The 20,913-nt window shown below is 46.5% G+C and overlaps 1 protein-coding gene across 4 annotated transcripts; it reads right to left on the reverse strand.

The window, feature by feature from the left end:
* Positions 1–93: 93 nt before the first annotated feature.
* Positions 94–19,546, reverse strand: CARD14 (caspase recruitment domain family member 14). Of its 4 annotated transcripts, none has more exons than XM_081899592.1 (21): positions 19,402–19,546; positions 15,274–15,508; positions 14,331–14,468; positions 13,446–13,771; positions 11,882–12,052; positions 11,298–11,417; positions 10,532–10,657; positions 9,371–9,514; positions 8,689–8,817; positions 8,338–8,465; positions 7,533–7,627; positions 6,843–6,888; positions 6,322–6,511; positions 4,985–5,111; positions 4,276–4,513; positions 4,065–4,128; positions 3,536–3,647; positions 3,155–3,328; positions 2,409–2,512; positions 2,141–2,256; positions 94–1,195 (listed from the first exon to the last, which is right to left on the reverse strand). In XM_081899592.1, exons 1-21 carry the CDS (start codon positions 19,441–19,443, stop codon positions 988–990), a joined length of 3,033 nt encoding a protein of 1,010 aa, XP_081755718.1. In that variant the 5' UTR covers positions 19,444–19,546; the 3' UTR covers positions 94–987. The 4 variants fall into 4 exon arrangements, with proteins under 4 accessions (XP_081755718.1, XP_081755719.1, XP_081755721.1 ...); XM_081899593.1 differs by having other exon boundaries at positions 7,533–7,624; positions 8,689–8,820; XM_081899595.1 differs by having other exon boundaries at positions 8,689–8,820; positions 19,402–19,545.
* Positions 19,547–20,913: the final 1,367 nt, after the last annotated feature.

Below are 20,913 nucleotides of genomic sequence, written 5' to 3' on the forward strand. Positions count from 1 at the left end.
TTTGTCTCTTCAAGTTGAGAATCTGGAAAACCCCGCAGAGATTTGGGTTGGGGTCACCATAGCAGTGGTAGGCAGTAAACATATATATGAGTGTTCAACAAGGATTTTAGTTTAATGCAAGCAGCAGAGCTACCTAGCACTATGCTGTTTTACAAAATGAAATAAAATCAGGAGATATATATTTGCTTTACCTGCTGCAGTAATTGAAAACAGAAAGTGGAAGGTAAACCAGGTAAGAGACAGCTTGAATGAGTATGCAATTGTTTCTACAGATACAGTATTGTATCTACAGTCTCCGGATTAAACACCTGCAGTGTATTAATGTTGCAAGATGCTTAAGAAGCAGGTGCTGACAGAAGGCCAGAGAGATCTGGGATACCCAGTACATTAAAAGAGAGGCCACAAGGGTCCTGTATATTCTGGGGGAGGGAAATGTAGGGCATGAGCATAGCAAGTCATAAAACATCCCACTGTTCTTCATTTGTACATGTGCTAACAGTGTATAGTGAGTGCATATTTATTGAGCTGTGAAGGGTCGAATCCTTTGCCTACTTGCCCCATTGAAATCAAGGGGTCTCTCTCGCTTTCAAATTGGCCCCAAAGCACCTTCTTTTCAACATTTTAAGCAAAATGTAGAGAATAATGGGAACAAGCCCATTGGGGACAAGCCACAGAATGAAACATGTCTGAATTTTTTTTTAACTCAGCTGAACAATGTCTTGATTTTCAAGAAGAAAGCGTTGTCTTTCCTAGTCAACATAAGACTTAGCGGGGTGTGCGGTCAGGGTTGGGAGGCAAAAGGTCAATTAAGCTTGGAAGTGTGTGTGTTTTGTGTGTGTGTGTGCGTATAGAAGAGTGTTCAGAAAGTTTGAACAAATGTGCCCCGAGTCCCACTTGAGCTTAGTTCAGAATATATTGCACCACTGTCAAGTCCTTCCAAGGCCCTGAGACAAAGGACCGCCACACGCTTGTCCATTTCCAAAAGGTTCAGTGAGGCATTTGTTCCACCCAGACCACTTTCTTCTGCTCCTCAGCAATAGCCATGCGGACACAGCTGACAAGAGTGTCGTGGTCACTCCAGGCATCAGGGGCGATGGTGCCATAGAGGCAGGGCACCGTCTCCAGCTGGGCCTCCTCTTTCCGGGCAGTCTCCAAAAGTTGCTCCTCGGTTGCTCCAAGGCGCTGGAGGGCTTTCCTGAAACGCAGATCGTTTGTTGGGCTGGAGGTCAGCAACCTAAGACCTGGGGGCCTTACTCTCATGGGATGTTAGCCTCCAAACCATGTCTGCTCAGAAGTAATCCCCGCTAGCTTCAAGAGGGCTTGCTCTCAGGTAAGTGGGGTGAGGCTTGCAGTCTCGGTCCCATTTTGTGTAATATAGACTAGGAAAGGAGGCTGCAAGGGGCACTGGAGGAGAAGGAGCACATTTTCCCCAGGCTAAGTGCAAAAGGGATGAAGAATGGTGGCAACAGTAGGAAGGATGGCAAAGACGGAAGCCCATGACAAGTGAGAGGCATGAGTAAATGGCAGAAGAAATTATCTCCCCTGCCTGTTTCAGTGATTGGCATAGTTGTCATCCAGTACTTTTGCAGGGGGTGCAATTATGTAATTATTGTTTACTTAAATTATTTCTAGGCTGTCCTATAGCACAACATCCCCTCTGGGCAGCTTGCTTCTTTTTAAAAACTCAATTCAAAAGCACCACTTTTCACAGACAAGCCACAACGTGTGACTTCCTGGCGCACCCATAAATGCCGCTCCAAATGCATTATAGTCATACCTCATGTTGCGTCCGCTTCGGGTTGTGTGTTTTCGTCTTGCGTCCCGTGGCAACCCAGAAATACCGGAATGGGTTACTTCCGGGTTTCACCACTCAGGCATGAGCAGAAGCACCAAATCGCGCCTGCACAGATATAGCGCTTCAAGTTTTGGGTGTTTCGTGTTACGGACGGGCCTCCAGAATGGATCCCATCCGTAACACGAGGTACCACTGTAAAGGCTGCATCATTAACTTTATGCAATTCAAATCCAGGCTTGAAAGGAAGAAGGTTGTTGTGGCTTTAGGATTACGCTAAGGAAGCCTTGGCCCTTCGGGTTTTGCAAAGCAGACAATGGCCTTTCAGTGCAGAGCAGCGGCTCTTACCTGAATTTCTTTCCATTCTTTTCACTGATGGTGACCAAGATGATGATGGGGTAGATTTCCATAGCCAGGAGTTCCTGCACACTTTCCAGGCCCAGGTCCAGCCAGCCATGCACATTCTAGAGGGGATCAGGTTCAGGGTACAATTAAGTTCCAAGTCTGTGCATACGTGTTTCTTAAGAGCTGGGGGGTGGAGGTTGACAAATCCTAGTCTCTCCTAAGAGATACTTTCATCTGTACCCCTGGGCCACATTCCCTGCACCCATGTTACCTTTTGCATCAGCCACTCCAGAGCCTGATGGGGAACACAACAGTTGCTACTCATTTCACTTTTGTCAGGGAGCGCATCTCTACTCTGTGTTTCGCCTTGGGGCTCTGCAGAGGGGAGAAACAGGTCAAGAAGACAACACGGCTTGGTGTCATTCTGAAGAAGGTTCCAAACTGGACCTTGCCTCTCAGGAATTATTGGTGACACTGCTGAGTGCAGGAGGTGGGGCAGAGTAGAAAATGAGCAAATGTACCACAAGGCACATTTGCCAAGATGTCAAGGTGTGTGTCTTGGGGTGAGGCAGTAGACAACCTCTACTACCCTCAATTCCATTGCTTCAATGGAAGACACCTGTGGTGTAGTGGTTAAAAGCCCTGGACCCGTGATCTGGTGAACCAGGTTCGCTTCCCTGCTCCTCCACATGCAGCTGCTGGGTGACCTTGGGCTAGTCACACTTTTCTTTGAAGTCTCTCAGCCTCACTCACCTCACAGAGTGTTTGTTGTGGGGGAGAAAGGGAAAGGAGAATGTTTGCCGCTTTGAGACTCCTTAGGGTAGTGATAAAGCGGGATATCAAATCCAAACTCTTCTTCATTTACTTGCCCCCTCTGTTGAGTGAAGCCAAGCAAAAGTCCCTCGGGTCTCTGCTCCCTTGGCCCATGGCGTATCCAACCATTCCCCTGCACAGTTCCAGCAAAGGGAGCCAGCTAGTTTATGTAATGATGGAGTCGGCCCCATCCCAAGGACGTACCTGCTGGACATTTCTCAAAGGCCTTGGACAGGCACAACTTGTCAGCCAGGATCCTTCCCAACAGCGTTGGCACCAGGAGGACTGGGCGTGGGCAGCCAGGCCTGCAGGGCCTGACCAAAGTGTACGGCATCAAGCTGACACAGCTCCTGGTGTGGAGGCTGACTCGGCGGCTCACTAGAGGAAGAGGAAGAAGAGCCAAGGCTGGAGGAGGCCACTCATTCAAGGCCACATCCAGAGATCCCCATTGAAGAGAAATGAGCCATTGATGCTGTTCTGCAGAAGACCAACCTCAAGACAATTGTCTTCTGGAATGACACATTGCTAAAGGACAAAGGGTAATTATCTTTTTTTTTTTAGAAACAGAAACTAGCCGGAACTCACTATGTGGCTTGCTGGAGTCCGACAGGCTGCAGTCCATCGATGACCAGAGCGGATTGATCTTCTTGTTGTCTGTGCTCACGATGCGCACCAGTTTGGGCTGCAACCCAGAATTCTGCAAGGCAGGAAGGAATGTCAAGCCTTCATTCCAAATGACTGTCACCCAGTATGTCTTCCACATATCCGTGCTGTTAGGGTTATATGCTTCCTTCTCTCTGCCAACTTTCCCAGCTTACAAGGGAAATGGCACTGGCCCACGCTCATTGGTGGAGCTTCATGTTTCGTCACCGGTGACTGCCGTTTACAATCTGAACAAATGCTTGCAGATTTAACTTCAGTGACGTCATCACTCCAAAGCAAGGGATGGAGGAAGAGGACACCGAGGTTTACAGAGATGCACCAGTAAGAATGGCTGCACGGAATTGTCCACAATCTACTGCATAAGACAATTTCAGTGAGCTGTGCCTGCAACCATATGGAAAATATATTAAGATTCTTTCCTCAAATTATTTCATAGGCTGCTCCCAATTACCTTGTGAGTGACGGTGCTCTTCTGGGCCATTTCCTGGATCAGGGTGATGAGTTGCTGCTGTGCCCTAGGGTGGAAAGAAGGGGACAGAGGAATTCATTAGGTAGAAAAGAGTAGATGTGTTCCCCTCTCCTTGGCCATCATGCCATGTGGAGAGGACTATCTCAGATGCGCTAAGGAGGCCTTTCAGGCCTTCTCAAATGATGAATCTCACCGGCAGTAGTTGGGGATAGTGCCAGCATCCATGTCTTTCATGGTGTAGGGGTTCACCTGGCAGGCACTCCACTGTGTTTGGCCCTGGCACACTGTGTCAGTGATGTGCAGGATGTCATGGCACCCTACTAGAAGTTCCCCAGGTGCCTGCCTCTCAAGGCAGAGGTTGGACCGAACGTAGAAGGAGTCCCCAGATGTCACCAGCTTGGAGTTCAGGTCACTCAGCAGCTTCTTGTAGCCTAATGGGTTAGAGAGTATTGGAAATGCTGTGCAGGAATAGCAGGAGTGCAGGATAAGAGTTGAGAAGCCCAAGGGGCATGGGGACAATGATGATGGCTTCCTGACTCTGCCCATGGCTAGGGAGATGCCCAGGGTTGTCCCAAAACATTTTGATGCCCAAGGTGGAAAATCTAAAAGAGCAGCTCCTCATTCACACTATTTAACATGGGGTGCAATCCACCAGAAAGTTGTCTATCTAACACATTCCTCCTTGAAATGCTCTTGCACAGCTTACAATCGTTTCAACTGGGTTTGTGCAGGAGAACTTCCCAATGGATTCTACCCATGAAGCAGGTCTGCCTATCTCCTAGTATGCCACCCTTAGTGGTATCCACTATTCACCTTACTTGACCTTGAGGTGTGACCTCAAGCAATATCCATATCACTGATTGCTCATAGCGACTTCCCCTTTCCCATCAGGCAACCCTTACCCTCCATGTTGAGCCGCACGGACAGGCAGCAGAAGCCATTGACCCTTTCCAGGACCCAAAGAGCCTCCTCAAGTGTTGCATCCTCCAGGACAGCCTTGAAACCTGGTTCCATGACTCCATAATCCACCTACAAATTTGAAGAAGAATAGCTCAAAAATAAAATCAAGGGGAATGCTTTGAAGGAGGGTTTCAAGAGACAGACAAACATATGATGGCAATCAGTTGCAGCCCGGTGAAGCCACAACACAGGAGAATCCTTCGCCATGCTCATGTTACAATGACACCTTTGGTAAAAAGTGCCTAAGTAGTCTGGCAAGGGAAAATGAGTGCTGAATCTCCAGTGAAGGCAGAAGAAGCTGAGCAATATGACTTGCATTAGAGTGGTTCACTGTTCTGGAGCAATTTCCTGCCAAATTTTAAGCTTGTTATTACTCTTAGCTTGAAGCAGTGTGTTCCCAAGTATTTGAGGGAGTTGAAGCCCTCTGAAAGTAGCCCAGCAGGAGACACCTGCATATGTCCTACTCTGAGCAGTTTTGCCATCTCTGCACCCAATGACTGTCTCCTTCAGGTGCTTAGGCTTAGATGCTGAGCCTTCCAGAAGCCATGCCTCTTGCTCAACCATCTCATGATTTCTTCATCATGATTCAGATATAGAGTATCCCACCCAGCAAGCACTTTTGCTACAAGGCAATACCAGCTTCCCGGCACTCGCACTGTTCAACATGAATTGCTGGGGAATAAAGATTCTATTGTTTAATTTCATTTCTATACCGCTTTCTGTTTTTAACAACAACAAACACATCAGAACAGTTTGCAACCTACGTTAAAACATCAAATAGAACATTCCAAAATAAAACATTACGGAAGAAGAGCAAATACAAAACATACATCCAAAGAAACATAATTAACAAGAAGCTAAAATACCTTAAAAGATTTCAAAATAAGACATTACAAAGGAAGGTCATATATAGAAACACATTTAAAACAGCATAATTAGGAAGAGAATAAAATATTGTGTTTTAGAACATTTTCTATTCTATCCACAGCAGTTACAACTATCTGCACATTAATGTTGTGAGCGCAGTGGTCATTACTGTAGTATGGAAAGAGCACTTGGAGTAGCTTTGGTGTTTTCCATTTTGCTTCCTTCCTCCAGCACCAAATGATTGTCAGGTGGCAATTCCCTGGGCTCTACATGGGGACAGGGATGCATCTAGGAGGAGGAGTAAAGCGTCCAAAGGAAACAGATTACGGTATCTCCATGGGAAAGAGAAAGATAGGCTCCTTAGGCATAACCAACGGAGTCTTAGAGGAGTGAGGAGATGTGCACGTCTTACCAGCACAATCTGATGGCCCGGCGACAAAGACATCTCATCAGCAGCAGAGCCAGGTGTGACTTGGTGAATGAAGATGCCCGTTTGGTTCCCCCCAATGATGCTGATCTGTTCCATCAAAGTGTTGGCTTGGAAGGCAATGGTTGTGATGCGGCTTGGGAAACGCTGTGCAAGCCGCCGGCGCATAGGCACACTGGGGAAGAGGAGAATGGAGCCGTGAGGACAGAGTGGGCATGGGGGCTTCTGTCTCCTCCGGGGTGTGCATATCTCCCCTTTCCTTCCCCTTGGCTCATCCCATCACAGGTTCAACTAAGCTTCATAGCATTGCATGCAAAATGGGCCACTGTCAGAAATATCAGGTCTTGAGTAACAAACTCTTCTTTTCCTTGATGTCAGCACAGCCCTTTTGTCTTTTGCCCAGGACATGGGTGCCTCAATTGTTGAGAAAATCCTCATTGACTTAGGCCTTGAGTCTGTGGATGCTTACTACCCAAACTTTCTGCGGTTGGGAACTTGACATTTACCTCTCTGAGATGCAAGGGTCCAGGTGAAGCCACAAAGAGTTGCCATCTGGAATGAAAAAGAAATGTTTGAATAGGTGAGAGCTAAGTGACCACTAACCAGGCACCCATGTTAAGTTAGCAAAGCTGCACACCAACCAATCAGAATGGGGCAGTAAGTTCTGCAACAAGAGGCAGGATCTATTATTGCTGCACAAAATGCTTGGTTGGTAACCTTCAGAGTTTACTCATTGTGTCTCCTTTGCTTTGCTGGATATGGGGTGCCTGCTAGATGAGGGGTGTGGCCTGGGAAAGTCTCATGGGCTCAATAAGAGATCCCTAAAGGGCCACATTTGGCCCTGTAGGTCTGAAGTTCTCCATCCCAAAAAACAGGTAATCAGAATTCACCAAGGAAGCAAATTCTGGAATTGTATGTCCCTGCTTTTTCTCTTTAGTACAGATCTGACTTTGGAGTCCCAGTATTGTACTTAAAATTAACACTTTGATAACAAGTCTCCTACTATTATTGATATGATTGGTTTGCCCTGTCCCAACTGAAGGGCCCACTTAGATTGTGGACCCTTTGGAGAAAGGTAGTGAAGCTGCTACAATATGCCCAGAGTTAATGAGGTAATTATAAATACAACAACTCAATCAGAAGGGTCATCTCCTCCCCTTAGCCAGGGACACACCAACCTAGGTTTGATCCCTTACCCTCTTTTTCCACCATCTCATACTCAAAAGGGGGGTCTTCTACTTTCTCTTCAGAGGCTGAAGGGAAATCGTCCTCCAGAAACTCCAGGGAACTGCTGCAAGAGGAGACATAAATAAGATGAAAATAACAGAGTGTGAACTGGAAAGTTAGATCAATCCAGGGGGTCATGGCGGTTGCGAGGTTATATTCAGGATGGTGGGTGTGGGTGTATGATAAACAGGATGAACAATCTTAAAATATTCCTTCCTTAAATATTGTTTAGTTGAGCCTAGAACAGATTCACACATGTCCAGTGGAGCCTGTTAGCACATCATTTTAACTTGTTCCCCCTCCCCCCGCCCAACACTACATAATAAAATTGTCCTGCTGCAGTTTGCACGGCTGTCAAGAAGTGGCCGTGGTAACTGCTGCACAGAATCTGGTGGTATATGAAAACTTAAGGGTGCAAGTTTCTACCCTTCATGGCTGTGAAGAAAACATATGGAAAGTATAAGATCAAGGCTTATAAACACTTCCAGTGGTGGTGGGAGATAATCGTCACATCTCCATATCCTACCTAATTGCTCTTAACCCCCTTTCAAAATTCTGCTAAAATCTGGATGACTGGAAAAAAAGCATCTGCGATAAATTAGAAAACCAAAATATATCTGTAAATTGGTATTTATTTGTCCGCTTTGCAAAATGCACCTGTCTATCAAAATCGTGATTCATTCTCTCTCTCTCTCTCTCTTTTAATAAGCACACATGCCCACATAGGCCTAGCTGGGAACCAGCAGTATACAGCAGAGCATGGTCTGTACTCACCTTCTAGAAAAAGAACTTTCTTGCATGGCTCTCCTCTGTAGGGAATGCTTACATGGTGGGATTGGGCAGCATGAGCGGATGCTCCCAAGCAGCTCTTGATTTGACCTGTTGCTTAAATCTGACCAAGACTGCGAAATAAAAGAAGTAGGTCAGGCCACTCAGACACAAGGGAACTCCAATTTCCCCCTTCAGGTCTTTCCCCCAGGTGTTCTGTGCCCTAAAGAGTGGGGGCCTGCAAGACAAGTGAGACCCCACACGCTGACGATAGTATCCTGTGGCGCCTCCCCCTAACCCCCCCCACCTTGCAGTTGGAAAAAGTATGGTGGGTTTGGGGAGGGGTGAGCTGTACACCTCAGACATGCTCAAGAAGCTGTCCTGGCTGTCACCCCGGGGGCAGACGGCGTTCATGCGCACAAGACGCTGCTTCCTCTTTGGACAAGGTTCCTTGGTCAGAGAGCTGGCAGGCCCATCCCACTGCACCTGCTTAGAGGAAACAGAGAGAGAGAAATGTCTCACAAAACACGCAGCAAAGAACTGCCTGCAGGGCAGAAAATACTGGCAGGAACAACGCCATATAGATGATAAGGAGCTGCCATTTTTCTCCTACCTGTCATTTCCATGCTGTGTGCTGGGGAATATGAGTATGTCGCCTGCTAACCAGTAATTTTAACGTGTCTTCCCCCCATATAATAAAATTGTCGGTCTGTTGTCATGCTGCAGTTTGCATGGCTGTCAGTAGGTGGCTACGGTAACTCCAGTGTGACAGTAGGCAAGCAAGCAGTGGAGGTGGCAAGTGGCCCTAGTGAGCTATTTAAAAGCAGGATGGGAGGCGCTCCAGAGAGCAGCTTGGTAAGCCACTTTCTGAAATGCCTCCCACCCTCCTTTCAAAGGGGTTGGAGGTGATGGTGAGCTGGGAGGGGTGAGGGAGTGGGTGCTGGGAGGGGAGGTTTGGACGAGCTGGGAGGCGATAGGCGAGGAAGTGGGAGAGGTGTAATGGGAGGGGGCCCTCGGTTACCCTCATCCCAAAACTCACCGCGAGCACTGAGCCACTTAGGCCTGTCTGCTTCCTGAGTTCACAGATCTCATCCGTGAGCTCAAAGACTTTGCGGCGGAGCGAATCTTTCTCCAGGAGGCTCTGAGAAATTTCCACCTGAGCAGCATCCCTTGCACTGTAGGCCTGGGGAGGGGGACAGAAACACGTCATTGGCAGGGGCTTTAGGAGACAGACGGAAATAAGCTATCGGCAGCAACAGTTATAGGGACATGTGCAGGAGATCAAAACTATTCTCACAATAGCTTAAAAGGTTCCAGTGAACCATTTGCTCTGGGGCCTTGAGAATCAATCCTAAATAGGGAAGCACAAGGAGTACTCTGCAGTACCAACAAAAAAACCAAGGTGCTGCCTGAGTTGTCTTGGGACTGCAAAATATAAAAGTAAGGCTGGACCTACCAATTTGGGAGGTTTCTGCTAATGCAGGGTGCATTGCATACAGGATCTCTGCCTTAAGGTCCTGCATGCAATGTGGGGAAGTCCGGGGGAAGAGATTCCGCAAACAGAATTAGTAATGCAGCCAGTTCTCTGCTTAGACAACAAGCCTTGTTACAATTGCTGCTATCTTTTTAACTACTGGGCTGGATTCTAGGTAAAGGTAAAGGGACCCCTGACCATTAGGTCCAGTCGTGGCCAACTCTGGGGTTGCGGTGCTCATCTCGCTTTATTGGCCGAGGGAGCCGGCGTACAGCTTCCGGGTCATGTGGCCAGCATGACTAAGCCGCTTCTGGCGAACCAGAGCAGTGCACGGAAACACCATTTACCTTCCCGCTGGAGCGGTACCTATTTATCTACTTGCACTTTGATGTGTTTTCAAACTGCTAGGTTGGCAGGAGCAGGGAGCGAGCAACGGGAGCTCACCCTGTGGCAGGGATTCGAACTGCCAACCTTCTGATCGGCAAGTCCTAGGCTCTGTGGTTTAACCCACAACGCCACCTTCCCATTAAAACCTTGCAGCTAGTAACAGGTAATGTCCATTATATGGCTTGGAACATTTGATTGGACATTTCCTTAACTGTTGCAACATTCTAGAATGGTAAAGATCCCTTCTAATCGGACAAGCCACCACTTCCCTTACTTTGGTAACCTCCCTGCCGCCTGAAAACAACTCCTCTCTTTAATGCAGTCAGACCTCTAGGTTACCTGATCTCTCTCTCTCTGCAGATCAGCCACTTGTGCCTGGAGGGCACTGATTTTGTCCTTGTAGATCTCACAGTCCACCTTCATCCTCTGGCACTGGATCAGTGTGTGCTCCTTTTCTTCCCAGCACTGAATGGTGACAAAAAATGTTAGCAAGATATTAACACCCAGGAAATGCATGATACTCTCTGCCACCGCCTTAATGCACGGAACGGAATTGTAGAGTTGGAAAGGACCACAAGAGTCATTTAGTCCAAACCTCTGCAATGGCCAGAATCTTTGTGACCTGCGTAGGGCTCAAACCCACAACCCTGAAATTAAGAGTCTCATGCTGTACCAACTGAGCTATCCTAGGTCCTCTTGACACCTACATTATGCTGGTAACATAACCCAGCTTGACAGCGTTCAGGTGCAACATCGAAATATATTTGGAGCAGCTTTTCTTTTGAGACACTGTCCTAAAGGTATTGGCTCCCGCAGTTTTAATCAGATGCTGTTTGACATTTTAAACGTTCTATGGTTTATATATTTTTGGTATTGCTTTGTGTCCTTAGATGCCCTGAGCTCCCCTAGGGGAGGAAGCATGGGATACAAATGTAAACAAACAACGTGGGCTGGATTCTGTAACCTCATGCTACAGACTGAAGTACGGGCATGAAGAGAGCTATGCTAGTTGAATTGTCCTCCTGACATGAGTTGGAAAGAGACTTGATTCCTCTGCCTCCCACCTTGCCTAAAGGCAAGCATGGGTTGTGCGGCCCCCTCTCACCTGCTTCCGCTGATTCTCAGCAAGCGCCGCCTGCTCCCTCAGCGAGTGGATGCGATTCAGCAGCTCCTGCTTTCCGTCCAGAGCATCATCGAGGTTCTGCTCCAGGATATCCTTCTGCACCTGGGCAAATGAGAGAGGCTCATCAGAGGCGCATTTCCGCTCCCCTTACCCTTGCCCAGGTTGGGGAGGATGGGTGTGGAAACCCATATGTGGCGGTTGGATCTGTGACAGTCTGCCTCCTCAAAAGCTATGCCTCCTGCAGCCAGTAAAGGAACATTATGTTGTTGGAGGGGATTTGTGCAAGACAAACAATTTTGCTGAAATGTGAGGAAGCACCTGTGCAGTTGCCTATATAAGTTTGTAAGAAGCTTGTATTTAGGGCAAACGCATTAAGGACATTGCAAGCCTACATTGGTTCTTACACTAGATGACCAATATGCTGCTTAAGTGTCATAGAAATGGTTGTTTTGTGAAACTAAGAACTACAGTTCGCTGGATTCTCCGAGGGAAGGAAAAGGACTGTGAAAAGAATCCACAGCACAGGCAAAACCAGTATGAAAATATTCCTGGAAATAGTATTTTACCACACTGAAGGTCCCCAGCTCCACCATTGACTTGAGACGCTCGTTCTCCTCTCTCAGTGTCTGAAGTTCATCGGCCTGTGGCTGTGTGTCCCCAGCTGGCCTTGGGGACCTCTCCCATTCACAATAGGATGACACCCGGGCTCGCTGCAATTCCTGCTTCATCAGGTACAGCTACCATTGATGGGAACACAGAGAAGAAGAAGAAGCAGTAGTGAGCGAGCAAGACGAGTGGTGGCAGCATGAAACTCCTGGCAAGGTTTGGATGCTCACTCTGAAACACGGGACCTGAGGGTCTGGTTTTAAGCATGCAGCTAGACTGCCAGTCCTTCTAACAGTGGACTCAGCTGGGGAGGGACAACAGAACTGGAGCCAAAGCAGGCCAACTAAGAAACAAGATGATGGCACCAGCACATTCAAGGAGACTCCAAATTTAAAACAAAAACAAATAAAACTAATGGGACACACGTACCCATCCCCAACAGCCAATGAAAGACTGAGCATGCTTAGTGCCCACAGAATGTTGAGGAGCAGCTGGGAAAGAAAGATGGAAAACTGGGAGTGGGGAATGGCCTGCTTGAGCACTTTACACCTTATACAAGGTGTGGTGGGGGACCTTTGGCTCCCCAGATGCTGCTGATCTACAGCTCCCATCAGCTCAAGCAATCATGGTCAATGGCCAGGTGTTATAGAAATTGTAGTTCAGCAACATATGGAGGGCCAATGGTTCCTCACATCAGGCTTATAGTATTCTAGAAGAGAGCATGACTGACCGGCTGGTAGAAACTCCAAACAGGACCACTCCTACAAAGGGGTGGGGTTACACTATCACTGCCACAGAACCCTCAGTAAGCACTTACTGAGGGGTGTCTTCTACACTCCAAACCTATGCACGTTCTGCAAGAAGCCATGCTAAATACATACTTAGGTTAATCATAGCACAGGAGGAAAGAGAAAAATCTGGACAACTACAAAGAAATTGGTGATAGGCTCTCCTAGCACACAATCCAATCTACAATACCACACTTTTCAGCTGATAGGTCCAATAAACCAGGCATTTCAGGAGTCATCTTGTAAGAAACCCTACTCTCTTCTGAGAAGCAGATGCCAAACAATCTTGGTCTGGAATCAGATTGCATCATTTCCATGGAATTTTATGTTATGTCACTTCCAGTCAATCAAAATGGGTCATCATCTACTGGTAATTGTATTGGAGGAGGTGTTCATTGGAGGAAGAGCTGTGCCTTTCCTCTGAAGCTGCAGCATAAATCGTTTACTCCAGTGGAGGCAAGGTGCCAAGCTAGGCATTCCTCCAGGCAAGCTAACAATTCCTGCATTCCGAAACACCTAGCAGTAAAAGTGGGCATGTACAAAAATAGCTACAGATTACTGACAGGGAGCACTCTGGAGCTGTGGCAAAACATTCATTGAAACTTCATTTAGAGGACTAGCGAAAGACTCTGGAAATTTCTTCGAAACTCATAATGTGCATCCATTATTCCTGATAGCAGCCTTTCACTCCTAAAATGATGTCACAACATCAGCTGAGCACAACACCCTACCACACCTCTTCCTGCAGGCTCTGACAGCGGGTGATGGCCAGGTCCTTCTCCTGCAGGGCACTGCTATAACGTAAAGACAGGCCATAAAGTTCATCTTTAAGCTTGAGGGCTTCATGGAAGTGGGCGCTGAGCTCCCTCTTCATGCGGTTACATTCAGCCTCAATGCCGCTCAAGCTTTCAGCTTGTGCTTCCAGTCGGGCGGTCTTCTCCTTCAGCTTGCGGCAGTGATGGAGCAAAGACACCTTCTGCCGCTTCTCCTGGCTCAGTTCTTCCTGCAGGCTGCTCACTGCCTTGGCCAAGCATTCTGTCAGTTGGGAACTCTCAATCAAGTCTAGGGCAAGGGAAATAACAGTTAGGCCTTTGACTGGTCCAGGCCTACCATGAGGCAGACAGAGCAAGGCATCCACCTCAGGCAGACAGATTCTGGCAGCAGTCTGGTGTTTATTGTATTTCTGCTACCTGGTGTTTGTGTGAGGAAGTTGGCAAGGGGAAAAGGTGTGTGTGTGTGTGTGTGTGTGTGTGTGTGTGTAAAAGAGACACCATTTTGATTATCTGCCTTAGGTGCCAAAATATCTTGGGTCAGCCTCACTTCAGGGGCTGAAGATTTTTTTAACACAACTGTCTCCTCCCAAGAAACAGATAGGTAGCCGTGTTGGTCTGCCATAGTCAAAACAATTTTTTTCCCCCAGTAGCACCTTAAAGGCCAACTAAGTCAGTTCTTGGTATGAGCTTTCATGTGTATCTGAAGAAGTGTGCATGCACACGAAAGCTCATACCAAGAACTAACTTAGTTGGTCTTTAAGGTGCTACTGGAAAAAAAAAATTTTTTTTTGTTCCTCCCAAGAAAGTGAGCCATGAATAGGTGGGGTACAGGGTTTGAGAAAACTCACCACTGAAATGATTGTGGTCTATGGAAGGTTCCAAGCCAGTGATGAGCACATAAATATCTGGGTTGTGGAGTTTCAGGCTTTCCAGAAAGGCAAGGGCTCCATTTTTCCCACGGAATTTCAAGAGATCCAGCATGTGACCTGCAAGGGAATAAGAAAGAGCAACAGAATAAAGCGATTGAGTTCCTCTCCCATGGGGCTCCCTAAGACCCACCCTGCCTGCTGGGTCAGAGGAACATGGCAGGTGATGTGATGTGCCGTATCTCTGCAAGTAATTGGCCTTCTATAGCACTTGCAGTACAGAGAAGCCAACAGAGCAGTCTTTAAGGACATACGTCTTGCAATATAGGCTGCGATTAGTTGTCTTGAAGGGCCCAGCTTTGGCTTCCTTCCTTCAGCCTTGGTCTGTGCGGGAATGATTTTACCCTGCCTATGGTCTTTGTAGGACAATTTGCCTATCTGTCTTTGGCAGACTTCTCCAGTCTGGTGCCCTTCTGCTGACTGGGGTTGATAAGCATTGTTGTCCAAAACATATTGAGGGCACCAGGTTGCCCCTTTGTGAAACACCCATCCTCCTTTGACTGACACAGAGGAACTCCTTCCCATTTAGTATCGCATTTATTCACCCAGCCACAAATGATGTCCTAGTAGTCCAAATATTTGCATCAACAGCTAGCCTTCCCTCCAGTGGTAACACTACCATGTTGAGATTCTTTGGACACAGGCTATGTCTGCTCCTAAAGTTGGTAGCCTTCCTCTTCTGCTTATGGTGAGGGTGATTGATGATAAACTTGGTGGTGTAGACAAAGTTCAACAGGGCTGTCCCACCTCCCCTTCTGCATTTCTTCTAGAGGAAGAGGAGCAAAAAAGAAACATCCCCTTTCCCCGTTATAGGTAGATGTGCCTTATGGTGTCCCATCAACATTGCCACACTAAGGCTGCTCACCCACTCTCATGGCGCTGTTTGTGAACTGAGGGCTGTGCAGCACCTCTTCCTCATCAAGTTGACCGAGCACCTTGGCCTGGCGCAGGTAGGGTGTAAGCCGGCTCGGGGTGACACCACGAACAATCCTGTAGCGATGACCCTCTACCATCTCCCACAAAAGGTCCTCGTCCATGTCACGGAGCTGTTGATCAACCAGGATGGGGTCATCTGCTCCTGCCTCCGCCATAATAGGAACCTGGAAGGACGAGAGGGGCTAGTAGTTTTTCGAAGGACACAAATCAAAAACTTGTTTTTCGAAGCTCTAAATACACAGTAGGTAAGCGCTCCATAAGGTACACAACTCTTGTTCCAAATTGGGTGTGTGGCACAGCAGAGGCCGAATCCCAGCCTAGAAAACTGCATTGCACAATAAAAGGATTCTTGGAGATCGAGTCCATAATCCTCTCTGCTTTTATCCAAACTAACACTACATGCATTATACACCTGTCTTCATTATACACCTTTAGGCACCAGGCAAAAATGTTCCTTTTTAACCAGGCCTTTGGTTGATTTGATTGACATCCTATGGCCTTTTAAAATGTGCGGTGTGTTTTTTTGGAGGGGGGTGTTATTGGGTTGCTGTTTTTATTTTGATTATATATTTTGTGGTTTTATATTCTGATTTTGTTCTATGAACCACCCTGAGACCTCTGGCTATAGGGCTGTATATAAATTCAAGACATACATACATACATACTACAGATGCTACAGATTACAGCAAATTATCCATACTCTTGCCTGAAATGTGTCTATTATACTCTCTTACCTAAATGTAGCAACAATTTAGTCCTGGGTGCATAATTTCACCCTCCCCATGCCTTCTCTTTCTCCCTTTTTCTTAAAATGCTTCTAGACCTTATGGAAGCAAAAAAAAACCCAGAGGCTTGAAATAGTGTGAGCAATGCCTACTGACATCTCAAGTGCCGGAAGAGCAGCTGGATTAAAATACAGTGGTACCTCGGGTTAAGATCTTAATTCGTTCTGGAGGTCTGTTCTTAACCTGAAACTGTTCTTAACCTGAAGCACCACTTTAGCTAATGGGGCCTCCTGCTGCTGCTGCGCCGCCGGAGCGCAATTTCTGTTCTCATCCTGAAGCAAAGTTCTTAACCCGAGGTACTATTTCTGGGTTAGTGGAGTCTGTAACCTGAAGCATATGTAACCTGTAACCTGAAGCGTATGTAATCTGAGGTACCACTGTATGCAATGGTAAAGGAGGGGAAAGTTCTTCAGTGTCACGTACTGGCTTGCTCCTTCCCATGGCAAACACAATGTACTTTATAAACGCTATATGTGCATTATTGTTGTTGTTGTTGTTGATGATGATGTTGTATTTTGCATCATTTACACAGGGCACAAAACTTGAGCTCTTTTGTGTGTGCAGCACAGAGAGTCCTGATTACAGTGTGTCACAAGCAAAGCATGAACCTGCACGCCAAAGATGCATATGAGGTTCAAATACAGTGGTACCTCAGGTTACAGATGCTTCAGGTTACAGACTCCGCTAACCCAGAAATAGTGCTTCAGGTTAAGAACTTTGCTTCAGGATGAGAACAGAAATCGTGCTCCGGCGGCACGGCAGCAGTGGGAGGCCCCATTAGCTAAAGTGGTGCTTCAGGTTAAGAACAGTTTCAGGTTAAGTACGGACCTCGGGAACGAATTAAGTACTTAACCTGAGGTACCACTGTAATAGTTTATTAAAATCAGCCACATTGGTTCATTGAGTCCAGAAGGAAAATCTATTTATGGTGTAAAACCTGCTGCCAGACTTTTTTCTTCTTCCCAGCCTGCTCACAAAGGATTGCTGGTTAATAATTCAGAATAGAAGGTTCCTATTTCATGAAAAGGAACTAATGGTTAGGAGATCTTTTCCTAGTAGGCTAGGAATCTCTGCATGTGTTTGAATGAGACACCACCTTGAGTCTGGAAAAGGTGACACTCCTCCATCTGATGGCCAGAAGGCAGAAAAACAACAGTTGACATTTTCTCAAAGCATGTGTGTGCTCTGGTTGGAGTGAACTGAAACTGCAGGATTGCCCAAGCTGCTACCCATATATAGGGGGATTTCCTGTCTTGTTTGAAATGCATGCTTTGCCTCCACTTACACTCTGCTTGCACATTTGTCAACAAACATTATAAATGCATCCCAAATATCCTGAGCTGCCTTATCCAAAGGAAACTAAACCCGGAAGTATTGCCATTGGAACTTTTCCACACTTGAAGAAGTGGGTGAATGAACACACACACACACACACACACACACACACACACAGGCACCTTAATAAATTGTTATCTAACCTACACATTTATTTAACATTTACAGTATGGATGTCTGCTGAATTCTGGAGTAAAGCCTGATGGCTGATAATCTGCTCCTTGTCAATTTATATCTAGAGCTGGAATTATTCCCACATGCACCTCCCCTGTCCATTCTGTGTCCTTCCAAGTTTCTAGCACATATCTAGTGCTAACTGAATAACCACAACAATGATACAGTCCTCTTATGGGCCACAATGGACTGTTAGCACCACCAAACCATTTACCTAGAGGCAGCAGTGATTAAACACGGCAATAAAATTCCAATAAGGTAGGCAGGGATGAGAACATTATCCTAACCATCAAAACTAGAAGCTTCTCCTCCTCCTCACTGCAACCAATTAGATTTGGCTTCCTATCTGAAAGTAAGTAGCACAGGGCCATATTCCAGCTAGAGCAGTTCAAGACGGGCTGCTCAAACAAGGAAAGTACAATTAGATGAACAATCATGTCAATAGCCATTTCCCTTTTAGGCACAGAGTTCTTTAGGTGATTGGGGAGAAACCATAAAACTGGGCAAAAAAGGTTTTGGATAATTTGAAGTGCCTGACAGGGGGCAAAACCTTTCCAGATCGGGGTAGAAATTTTATTTTTGCCTTCCTTTCCTAAATCAAATAATAAAGCAAGCTGCCATTGCCACCACCAAGCAACAAACCCGATCGCTTGGGCTTGGCCCTACCATTTGGCAGGGAACAGCAGAGTGAAGCAGGGAACAGCAGTAAGGTGCTGGAGGATAGAGATCTCTGTGTTTCTGTGTTCTCCTCTCCCCTCTCAGGTGTTTTGGAGGATGCTGTCCCATCACTGTCTGTTGATATAACATTCAGTTACCAGTCCAATTGGCTTCCGTACGGGGAATGGGGAGCACCAGCAACTTTTGCCACAGGGAGATCTTTGGCTGGCTCTGCCAACACAACTCTCCAGGACCCTAGGTCTCCTGCTACATTAATTTATTTTGAGATTTCTGCATAATCCTTTACCTAACAGTCCTGGGCAGATTAAAAACATCAGAAATACATAATATGCATCATTATTAATTCACTCATGTATGCAACGTTGCTGATTATTGCCTGACATCTTTAAAAAGCCAGAAGTGTACCCAGCCACTTAAACGCAGAGAGAACTCGAAACCCAACGTACTATTGCAGAGAAAGAATGAGGCAATGAAAATAACAATCTGGAATTCCAAACTCTTCAGTGGTTGGAAGCAGGAAATTTAGGAGCAGAAATTGTGCACACTGTCTAAGTTTCTTTGGAGGGAGGATAAAATGCAATGAACAAACAAACGAACTTCTCCAGTAAGTAAACAAGGAGTGGGGACTCTGTGGGGTAAGAACAGCTAGGTCCTGTTCTCCACTGCTATTTTTCTAGAAAAAGTGCCAGAACTCGCCATGAACATCTCCCTCTTTCTCTTAGAATGGCAATGGCACCCACCTGAGAAGTTCTGGAACTTACCTGAGAGGTGCCAGAACTGAGTTCTGGCGAGTTCCCACTGAAGAAAATCCCTGCTGTTCTCAGGTGTTTAGTTTCTGGGTCTCCATATGACTCTCTGTATGAAGCAATTTATCAGTCTTGAAGGCCCTAAAGGCCTGCATTTACGGGTGTTGAGGAGGACACTCAAGTCCAATTTAAGGCCTTCAGCTCACTAAGCAACTTACTCCTATTCTCCTCAGCTCTTTTGCCCTGGATGTGATTGAGATAGCAGCCCTTCCTTTCCTTCAGGCCAAGCCATCCCGACAGAAACACTGAACACTAAAGCTGAGACCCTACTAGTCCTACCTGTTCCTGCTGATCCACAGAGGAGAGTGTTGACCTCGACATATTGGTGTTGCATGTCTTGGAGAAAGACTGTGATGTCTGGAGAACAGTGAACAGGTTTTTCAGGAGGACCAGCTCTGCTTGCCAGGGAGATTTAATGTATTCATCAGCAGTTCTTCCTCCTGGGCAGAGTGCCAGGCTAAGAAAGATCTATTATTCCACCAGAGGTGTATGGCTCTGTTGCATAGCAAGGCATCATTACCTCAGCAAGCTAATCAGACTTCCTTCCAGTTATAGGAGCTGAGAGTTCACAGAAGTAACAACATAGACTCAGGTTGTAAACACCAGGGTGCCAAAGTTGAAGTCCTCCCTCAAGTAGTTTCACCAGTGTGGGTTTTGGACAAGCACTGCCCTTTCTCACCTTGGTTTCTCACCCATGAACAAAACTGTAAGGCACATAAATATCTCCTACAATATTTTGAATATCATGTGAATATACACAATGACAAAATGCCAAAGCATATTGCTTCCTTGGAAATAACTTTGGTTGGCATCAAACCAAATACATTCACTCACATGTGTAACCAAGATGATCAAGGGTCTGGAAACCAAGCCTTATGATGAGGGGTTGAAGGAGCAGGGTAAGTGAGAAAGTGAGAGGAGATATGATAGCCATCTTCAAATATCTCTCAAGAGCTGTCACGTGGAACAAGCTGTTACATGGAACAAGAGGGAACAAGCTTGTTTTCTCCTGCTCTGGAGGGTAGGACCTATCATTATTTATTTTTATTGTTGGAAACAAAAAGTACATGGGCTGTTTTGGAGCATTTGCAGTTTGCATTTCAACTGGCTCTAAAGAGAGAGGAGGAAAAGGAGACTAGAAATGAAATTCATGCTTCAGGGAGAGCTTGATTCTCTGCTTATAGGAGGAGCCAGGCTCAACCTCCAGTTAAAAGATCTTGGATAGAAAGGTTGGGAAAATTTGGTTCTCTTCCTCCCCATTTAATCTTCACAACAACCCTGAGAGACTGACTGGCCCAAGAACACCCAGTGAGCTTTCATGGCTGAGCAGAGCTTTTGAACCTTGGTCTCCCAGCTCCTAGTCCAATACTCCAACCACAATAGTACAGTGGTTCTTTTTAAGATGCCACAAAATGCTGGTTTTGCTGGAAAAGGTTGAGACCTTGGAGACCTGCTTTGGGCTTAGTGGAACAAATAGCTTTTTGATTCAGTAAAAGGCAATTACATGAGCTCATGAGCCTTGGCTTTGAAGAGGTAAAACAAAAGAGGCAGAATACTCCCCCTGTGCTTTATTATAACCCTCTTGTGACAGGTACAGATCATGCATGGGGAAATTTTTATTTTGGTTGGTGGCAATTGTTCCAGACAACACGGAAGGGAAGAATCCCTGCCAACATACCTGCAAACCGAGTCAGTCAGAAGCTCCACCTAGCTTGGAGAGGAAGGGAGGGCCAAGCCATTGAAAAATCCACGATTGCAGAAGAAAGGAAAAGGAACGAGTGGGCGTCTCCA

Source organism: Podarcis melisellensis (genome assembly GCF_964234715.1).
Source record: "Podarcis melisellensis genome assembly, chromosome: 2".
Lineage (NCBI taxonomy): Eukaryota > Metazoa > Chordata > Lepidosauria > Squamata > Lacertidae > Podarcis > Podarcis melisellensis.